Source organism: Helianthus annuus, chromosome 17, assembly GCF_002127325.2.
Source record: "Helianthus annuus cultivar XRQ/B chromosome 17, HanXRQr2.0-SUNRISE, whole genome shotgun sequence".
NCBI classification, from domain to species: domain Eukaryota; kingdom Viridiplantae; phylum Streptophyta; class Magnoliopsida; order Asterales; family Asteraceae; genus Helianthus; species Helianthus annuus.
This window is the reverse complement of record NC_035449.2, coordinates 6,461,126-6,471,229: the sequence shown is the minus strand read 5'-3', so window position 1 is coordinate 6,471,229 and position 10,104 is coordinate 6,461,126. Positions and strand designations below refer to the sequence as shown.

The 10,104-nt window shown below is 43.0% G+C and overlaps 2 protein-coding genes across 2 annotated transcripts; both read left to right on the top strand.

The window, feature by feature from the left end:
• The first annotated feature begins 4,031 nt into the window (after positions 1–4,031).
• On the top strand, positions 4,032–4,847 carry LOC110923628. Its single transcript, XM_022167698.2, has one exon. The coding sequence runs from the start codon at positions 4,032–4,034 to the stop codon at positions 4,845–4,847; it is 816 nt and encodes a 271-aa protein (XP_022023390.2).
• A 4,071-nt stretch (positions 4,848–8,918) lies between these two features.
• Positions 8,919–9,830, top strand: LOC110923627 (uncharacterized mitochondrial protein AtMg00810-like). Its single transcript, XM_022167697.1, has one exon. The coding sequence runs from the start codon at positions 8,919–8,921 to the stop codon at positions 9,828–9,830; it is 912 nt and encodes a 303-aa protein (XP_022023389.1).
• The last annotated feature ends 274 nt before the right edge of the window (positions 9,831–10,104 follow it).

Sequence of the window (10,104 nt, the reverse complement as noted above, 5' to 3'; positions counted from 1 at the left end):
ATTCGGTTTTATCTTTCTTTAATTTTTCGATTACTGACTTAAATTCCTTTTCATGGTTTTCGTAAAACATGTTGGCTTCAGTGCATTTGGAAAGGTCCACAGTCAATTTCTGATTGTGGATAAAAGTCACATCATACTTTTCTTGCAAAGCTTCATGCTTACTTTGCAAGTCACACAGATTCTCATTCACTGTAGTATGTTTGTCTTGCAAGTCAAACAAACTAGCTTGTAAAGCATCATGTTTGCCTTGCAACTCAGACATACTTTTCTCTAAATCGGCACATCTAGCATGCAACCTATCACATTCATCACAAGTTACAACAGTGGGTTCATCGACACATACCTGGCTAGATGAACCGTCGACATTAGCCATAAAGGCTGAATGGAGAGAAGACGAAGTATAAGCAGCTTGATCCACCAGAATAGATCTTCTTTGAGTTTCTGCTGCAGCTTCCTCCAAAAGCTCATCAATATCTGCATCGATTGCTGCATTTGATGTCTCACCCACATGATCATCGCCTGAACTGGATGATTCTTCATCAACACTCCTGCTGTACCCAGAAGAGTCTTCATCTTCAGAAGATTCACCACCACTGGCGGAAGATTCTCCACCACTGGTGTGAACTAACTCCTTCACAACTTGAGCAAAACATGCTGTTCCATCGGGAGCATCACCACCCAACTGGATTGACCAGTCACAACCTTCATCCACCTGAACTGCAAGTGCCCGGTTGGTTTGGTTGTTGACAGGCACCAATGTACGCTCATTGTTTCTGTTCTGGTTCTGCTGATTGCCTTGGTTTCTGAAGGGGTTTTGGTTCCCGTGCTGTGCTGGCTTTGTACATTCCCTTTTAAAGTGACCCCGTTCACCACAGTTGAAGCATTTCACTGCCTATTTATCGAACCCATACTTGGTGTCTCTCTTACTCTCCAAGCTGGTTCTGCTAGTACTTTCCATCCAATCCTTTGCCCTTCTCACAGCACTAGCAAAGGCCCACTTGATATCCATCAAATCCATCTCTTCTTTATCAATCTGCCGATAATCTTCTTGTGTCAGATTAATGTTGCTAATCTGACCTTCTATTAACCCACAGTACGCGCTCACTACAGTGTTAAGCAGCTCCATGTGTTCCTTAGCTACTTCTACACTGACTTTAGAGAAGCTTGAAGTGTCGAGCTGTACTGTACTTGGCTTTGATTGCTGACCAGCAGATGATGTTCCTCCATAACACGCACGTTGTTGTTGAGCAGGAGGAGGAGGAGGTGGTTGTATTGGATTTCCATACATGTCTGTGGTGGGAGGTGGCTTAACAGGAACTTGCACCGGATTGCCATACATATCTGTGCTTGTGACAAACGCCGTTTGTAGAGGAGCATGTGGACCGGTTCTTGCAGACGAAGTACTGGAAGTTCCATAATACATTTCTGGATTTTGTGGCAATGGAACTCTCTTCGCCTTTAATGTTTCCTCCTGATCCTTGTTTTCCAAAAGCTGCACGAAGTCGTTGATATTTATAGTTCTCAACACTCCGTTATACTTTAGGATTTCCAAGAAACTGCTCCATTGGGGAGGCAAAGCATCAGCAAACTTCTTCACCACTTCTGCTTGAGTTGTTGCTACACCAAAATTATTCAACTCAGTAAGCAAATGATAAAACCGGCTTGTCATGTCTCCCAAAGACTCCTTATCCATGCACGTGAAACAGTCGAATTCTTTCTTGAGCAGATCATGACGCAATTGACGTGTTGCTTCATTCCCTACTCCTCTGGTTTTCAACCCGTCCCACAACTTCTTAGTTGTCTTGAAACTGACAAACTGGTGGTAAATATCCTTGCTCAACGCCTGAGTGAGAATGGCATATGCTTTCTTTTCCAGATCATACGTTTTCTTCTGATCTTCAGGAAGATCGGCAAACGTAGCAGTATCTGAAGCAGCAACTTCTATAGCTTGATCGAAATCTGTGGTGAAACGTATCCACAGTTCGGTGTTTTGACCAAGAACGTATGTACGGAATCTATCAACCCAGCCTGGATATTCATTTAAATGCATCAATTTCGGAGGTCGATTCAAACTTCCGGTTTCACTTTCGCTCAATAAGATACTTTGGATGCTCGGAGTTTGATTCGATACTAATGCCCATTGACTTGACGATATGGCATTTGCTTGTGAAGATGTAGACACCGGAGACTCGGCCCATGAAGGTGATAGGCTTGTACATGTGTACTTTCCACTATCGGGAGCCGGTGTACCCCACCATGAGGGAGTGGAACCTGAACTTGTATATTTTCCACTGTCTGGAGCCGGATTCCACCAATTCGGATTCATGATTGATAAGAAAAATAAATTCTATATGAATATCCCGAAAGATCACACACAGCCGAAGGATCTCAGCTCGAAAGATCTGAAAAACAGAAACTTGTTAAAAACAAACAGACCACAATCGAACGATCAACACTTGTTCGAATGATCAACAGTGTTCGAAAGATCACTGTTGACTTTCGAGCAATGGTTTCGAAAGATTCACAATTTCGAAAGATTCACAATTTGAAAGATCCTTATCTTTCGAAATAAATATCCTTATCTTCCGAACAACTATCCTTCGAATAGGTTTCTGGATCGAAGGATAAGACTCTGACTTCGAAGGATGGATCGAAAGATGGTTATCTATCGAGCCTTCCTTGATCGAAAGATGAACTTTCGATGTCGAAAGATATCCTTCGAGTCCTACTGACACAACTGACACAGATGTGAAAGGTTGGTGAAAAGATGATAGGTTGGTAGAGTCAACTTTCGGCAAAAGGGTATGGTCAGACTGTACTTTCTCTACCAACTCAGATTTTCAAATAAAATATGCCTTAAACGGAAAAGCTTATCCAGAAACCGGTCACCGGAAATATGACCGGAATTTGACCGGAAATCACCAAGATACTTAAAAACAAGTTTTAAGTTACCCAACCCGCTTCTTAACACTCCCGGTTAGTTTAGAACACGTTTTTATGTTTAATAATGCAAGAAAACCACCAAAAACGGGTGCTAAACCAAGTGTCCAAACACACCAAGAACTTGAACAAACCCGGTTTTTAAACAAGGTAAAGAGCCTTAGCTCTGATACCACTTGTAGGTCCCTCTCGGAGGATGAGGTTCAACCTTAACCTTGTTATACTAACCCACTAGCAAGTGCGGAATCCAAGCTAGTGAGCAAACCGGGATGAAACAAGCACAAACACAAACACACAAAGATTCACCGATTAACACCACTTGTATTAATGCGAATGAAAGGTTCCGGTTACAAGCACAATGTTTACAAATCAGTTTTGCAAACCCTCTAGTGTGTGTGTGTGTTCCTGGACAGAATGCACTCTCGGATGTGTCTGTCTCTAAGTGTCTGACCCAAATGAACACACTGCATGGGTATATATACCCAGCACTGGTTGTCTTGTCCGAAGGATCCGATAGATGGTCGAAGGATCATCTATCGATCACAAAGCCATCGAAGGATTCACAAGGACCTCGAAGGATGATCTTTCGAGGTCCATCAATCGAAGCATATCTTTCGAGGAGATCAAAGGATCTACATCATCCTTCGATCTCTCATCCTTCGAGACAGACAATTACATCTATAATTCTAACTGTTTGGCCAAGTCAAACCAGGAGGACGGTTGACTTGGTCAACTTACAGGACTAACAAGGACATCGTTTTACATCGTGACAGAATACAGACAAAGTACAGACACAAGTGCACCAACACATCCTGTTAAAAGCTATATATGACCAAAGAAGAACTGATGTTCGCCAATAGACAAACATAAACTTCCATTGTAATAGAAAATTCTATTAGTTATCATTTATTGTAAAGATATCTTCTCATATTTAGAAGATTTGGTGATGTATTATTTATAGTCAATTGTATCAATGAATGAAATCAAGTTGAATCATATTCTTTCATGGTATCAAACCTCTTATCCTCCTTCTTCTTCTCTAACTCTACGCCGCTGCCCTCCTTACTCGTCTTCTTCTTTTCTCGGCTCCCATGGATATCAAACTCCATCCCGCCTTAACCGTTTCCAACATCAAAAGTCACATCCCGATAATTCTCGAAAAAGAATCGACTCACTATACCACATGGAAAACCTTATTCAAGGTTCATTGCCAAGCATATGAGGTTCTTGATCACCTCGCACCAAAACCCACACCCGTCGCTGCCTCCTCTGACGCAGCAGCCGCTACCAAGGCCGAATCCGCAGCCGCCGATGCACTGTGGTCTCGTCTGGACGCCATTGTGCTCCAGTGGATTTATGCTACTATCTCCCCCACCCTTCTGCATATTATTCTCAAACCTGGACAAAATGCCAATGACGCTTGGACTTCGGTTGAAACCGAGTTCAGCGACAACAAGAACACCCGGGCTGTGTTTCTGGGCCAAGAATTTGCCAATCTCTGCCTAGAGAACTTCTCTTCCATGGCTGATTATTGCCAACATGCCAAGCACTTGGCTAATCAGCTCAAGAGCGTTGGTTCTCCGGTCGATGACTGCATGTTAGTTATCAAACTTCTGACCGGGCTCACGGAACAATACAACGGTATATCCACAGTACTTCAGAACCGAGACCCTCTTTCTGATTTTAACGAAGCTCGTTCACGTCTCACTCTTGAAGAAAGAAAGAAGAAACGGCAGGTTGCTTGGGCATCTTCATCCGCCACCACTGCCCTTTTCCGCCACAGCCTCCACCCAGCAGCAACCCAACTCCTCCACGCCATCATATTACTCCACTTCGGATCGGGGGGGTCCTGGTCGCTCCCGTGGGGGACGCGACCGTGGTCGTGGCAGATCATCTACTGGCCGTAACAGGCCCTATACTAATCAACAAATCAATCAAGCCCATCCCTACACAGTGTTTCCAAGCAATTGGACTGCCTCACAGTGGGCCAGCCTCCTCAACAACAACGGTTCAGCCCAACACCCTTGCCCATACCCGTCCAGGCCCACTTCTCAATCCTCTCAAGGCATACTTGGTCCGTGACCCGATCAGGAGAATCACACCGGCTACTCTCCAACCGACATCGAGCAGGCGCTTTACTCTTTGGCACTCAACCCTCCAGATCATGACGTGATGGATACAGGATCCACTTCTCACTCGGCCAATGAGCAAGGTATATACTCCCCGTCTATTTTTAATAAATGCACTAATAAAAACATCATTGTTGGTAATGGCATGACTATCCCTATTGTGGCACAAGGCAACCATGTCCTACCCCCACCCTTTCCTCCTCTCAAACTTAACAATGTACTGTTTGCTCCTAACATTATCAAAAATCTTATTTCTGTTCGTCGCCTTACCACTGATAACTTAGTGTCTGTTGAATTTGACCCATTTGGTTTTCTTATAAAGGATCTCAAAACTCGGGCTCCTAACCCACGATGCAATAGCATCGGCGATCTTTATCCACTGACTCAACCACTGCCCCTCAACTCTACACAACCATCTGCTTTTGTTGCTGTTTCACAAGATCGCCGACATCAACGTTTGGGTCATCGTGGCAACAATTTATTACAGTCTTTGAAATTTTCGTCTTTTGTGGATTATGGAAAATTTAATAAAACTCTTTGTCAAGCTTGTGTTTTTGGTAACAGTGTGAAACTGCCATTTTATGATTCCATTAATTATACTTGTTCACCTTTTGATATTGTTCACAGTGACCTTTGGACATCACCTGTACTTAGTACGGGTGGTCACAAATGTTACATCCTTTTCTTGGATGATTTTACCAACTTCCTATGGACCTTTCCTATTGCTACAAAATCTCAAGTTTTTCAAACCTTCTCCACCCTACATAATTTGATTCACACTCAATTCGAACGTAAAATCAAACAGTTTCAATGCGACAATGGAAAAGAATATGCAAACCAACATTTTTATAACTTCTGCAATCAAAATGTGTCACACCCCGATATTTCCACATTTTACCGGTGGGCCCGGCGGAGAGTATCGTGACGTAGTTGATATCATCATTGTCAATACACACAATAATATAGCACAGCGGAAGGCTGGGTAATTAAACTATTACAAACCATATTGTCTGAGTGTTCGAGTATATGAATAATACAGACGGGAATGTAATAAGATCCACATGCGGATCATAATGTACAAAGAAACAAAAACTACAGACTTCAGGTATCTTATGGATTTGCAAGATCCTCTATGACACCCTATAGCTCCAGCCTATTTCGAGAAGTACCTGTCAATCAATCTTTAGGAAAATACGTCAGTTTACACTGGTAAATACAATTTAACTGACTCGTTTTGAAAACATTTATGAAAATTGATTCAGGTGCGCATGGCACAAATCATTTATAACTTGGGACAGTCTTTATTAAAATCTTGTATACATTTTTACATGTTTGTCATACATGTGGGGCCGGTTTGGAAGCCGGGCCTGATTAACTGACTCACCACTTATAGAACCCACAAAGGAGTTATCCCCAACTTGTGGGTAACTTAAATAAGCCGAGGATATTGCACATGAACTTCAAATTTGTTGAATTGAAGTATGGACTATCTAAAATAGCCGAGGTTTATAACTTTCCTAATAGCCATTTATCAATGTGTATAACATAATTTATAAAGCTTTTGGGGAATGTTAAAAAAAAAGTTACTAAGAGGTAAACTTAACATGTTGACACGATTGATTCCCGTAGCCTTATCATCTTTTATATATATACACAGATGGCTTCTGATATTCAATTAATCTTTCGATTAAGAATGTATTATCCACGTAGTGTCAATCAGGCCCGGCTTCCTTTGTGGGTTCTATAAGTGGTGAGTCAGTTAAGTTACCCACAAGTTGGGGATAACTCCTTTGTGGGTTCTATAAGTGGTGAGTCAGTTAATCAGGTCCGGCTTCCAAACCGGCCCCACATGTATGACAAACATGTAAAACTGTATACAAGATTTTAATAAAGATTGTCCCAAGTTATAAATGATTTGTGTCATGTGCACCTCAATCAATTTTCATAAATGTTTTTAAAACGAGCCAGTTAAATTGTATTTACCAGTATAAACTGACGTATTTTCCTAAAGATTGATTGACAGGTATTTGTCGAAATAGGCTGGAACTATAGGGTGTCATAGAGGATCTTGCAAATCCATAAGATACCTGAAGTCTGTAGTTTTTGTTTCTTTGTACATTATGATCCGCCCGTGGATCTTATTACATTCCCGTCTGTATTATCCATATACTCGAACACTCAGACAATATGGTTTGTAATAGTTTAATTACCCAGCCTTCCGCTGTGCTATATTATTGTGTGTATTGACAATGATGATATTAACTACGTCACGATACTCCCCGCCGGGCCCACCGGTAATATGTGGAAATATCGGGGTGTGACAAAATGGCATGCAATTCGGTTTCTCTTGTCCCTACACATCCTTTCAAAATGGTAAAGCGGAACGCAAAATCCGCACCATAAATAATATGGTTCGTACTCTTCTGGCCCAAGCGTCCCTACCGCCAAATTTGTGGCACCATGCTCTCGAAACCGCCACCTATCTACTTAACATCCTACCTAGCAAGTCTCTCAATTTTCAAACTCCCACTACGATGCTTTACAAAAGCATCCCCGAATACGACCATCTTCGTGTTTTCGGGTGCCTTTGCTACCCGCTCACTCCTTCCACTACCATATAAACTTGATTTTCACTCTCATCCATGCGTATTTCTTGGGTATCCCTCAAATCACCGAGGCTATAAATGTCTCGATCTCACTTCTCATCAACTTATCGTTTCCTGCCACGTACATTTTGAAGAATCCGTCTTCCCATACACCATCCAATCCCCGACTAAACCTCTCTCATACGATTTCTTAAACCCCACCATTAATCCTCTCATTTGGGAATATCTCCAACAACCCAAACCCGATCGACCTACTACCAACCCACCACCCGCCCATATCCCTAACCGAAGCCCAAACTGTCACGACCCACCCTCTGGCCCAACTCCTCTCACCCCTCCTCCCAGCCCTCCTTCTGATCCCACTCCGCTTTCTACTACCCTCGGCCCAGACTACCTAGCCCACCCCACCTCACCGGCCCAAACTGATCCCACTCCTTCCCCATCACCAAGCCCAACTGTGCCGCAGCCTACTTCTCCGCCACCCAGCTCAACTGTTCCGCAACCCTCTCCTCCGCCTCCCATACATCAGACCATTCGAACCCGCTCCATGAGCGACATTGTTAAGCCCAAACAATTCTTTAATCTCCATACGTCCACTGTCGTTACTATTCCTAAAAATCCACAGTTTGCCTTGTCCTCACCAGAGTGGTATAATGCCATGCCCAATGAATTTAGTGCTCTTATTAAAAACAAGACTTGGGAGCTTGTACCTAGGACCCCTGACATGAATATTATCCGTAGCATGTGGTTGTTTAAACATAAATTCAGGTCTGACGACAGTTTGGAACGTTACAAAGCTCGGTTGGTTTGTGATGGTCGGAAGCAACAAACGTGCATTGACTGTGGCGAAACGTTTAGTACCGTTGTTAAGCCTGCCACCATTCGTTTGGTACTTTCTCTAGCATTGTCAAAGTCTTGGCCGATTCACCAGTTGGATGTTACTAATGCGTTTTTACACGGCAATCTGGAAGAAACCGTGTATATGCATCAACCCATTGGTTTTTGACACCGTGACTTTCCTGATTATGTGTGCCGTCTCAGCAAATCTCTCTACGGTCTCAAGTAGGCTCCGCGAGCCTGGTATCAGCGATTCACCGACTTCGTTACGTTGCAAGGTTTTCGGCAAAGCAAATCCGACAACTCCTTGTTTATTTATCACCATGGTCACGATATCGCTTATCTACTAATCTACGTCGATGACATTATTCTCACCACGTCGACTGAGGCTCTTCGCACACAGTTAATGTCTATATTGTCCGGAGAATTCGCTATGAAGGATTTGGGGCCACTATCATATTTTTTGGGTATACAGGTGACCAGGGACGGCAACAATATGTTTTTGTCTCAACAGGCTTATGTTAAAGATATTATTCATCGAGCATCTATGGACTCTTGCAAACCAGTTGCTACACCGGTTGACAACCAGTCCAAGCTGTCCTCTGTCTCCAGTCCCCTGCGCGATGACCCGTCTACATACCGTAGTCTAGCGGGCGCTCTTCAGTATCTCACTTTTACTCGCCCCGACATATCGTATAATGTTCAACAGGTATGTATGCATATGCACGCTCCTCGGCTCGAGCACTGGAATGCGCTAAAGCGCATCATACGCTATATTCAAGGCACAGCCGATTACGGTCTTCACCTCGGACCTGTTCCCAGTCTGTCATTAGTTGCTTACACCGATGCTGATTGGGCTGGATGCCCTGATACTCGTCGCTCAACCTCCGGCTACTGTGTTTACATGGGTGACAATCTTCTCTCTTGGTCCTCCAAACGTCAGTCCACCATTTCACGCTCCAGTGCTGAGGCCGAATACCAAGGTGTGGCGAATGTGGTCGCTGATATATGTTGGTTACGTAATCTGCTTCTCGATCTTCATTATCCACTCACTCGAGCTACTCTCGTCTACTGTGATAATGTGAGCGCTATTTACCTTTCTAGTAACCCCGTACAACACCAGCGAACTAAACATATAGAACTCGACATACATTTTGTTCGCGAACAGGTTCAGCGTGGCCGCATTCGAGTCTTGCATGTTCCATCTCGACATCAGATAGCAGATATTTTCACCAAAGGTCTTCCCCGGGTATTGTTTGATGACTTTCGTGCCAGTCTCAGCATCAAACCTCCCATCGCTTCGACTGCGGGGGTGTAATAGAATATTCTGTAATTAGTTATCGATTGTATCATTTATTGTAAAAATATCTTCTCATATTTAGAAGATTTGGTGATGTATTATTTATAGTCAATTGTATCAATGAATGAAATCAAGTTGAATCATATTCTTTCACATTGTTTTCAACAATCTTACTTGGAAGTTTAGTAGATTTATGAATTTAGAAGAAAAACCTACATTTTAGTTAAGTTATCCGGTTTACATCAATCTAAACATGCTCTTTCGTGATGTGATCTTTGTACTTTATAATCTG

Bases quoted from the DNA above. Each gene is read 5' to 3' on its own strand.
- LOC110923627 (XM_022167697.1), top strand. From the start codon at position 8,919: ATGTCTATATTGTCCGGAGAATTCGCTATGAAGGATTTGGGGCCACTA.
- LOC110923628 (XM_022167698.2), top strand. From the start codon at position 4,032: ATGGATATCAAACTCCATCCCGCCTTAACCGTTTCCAACATCAAAAGT.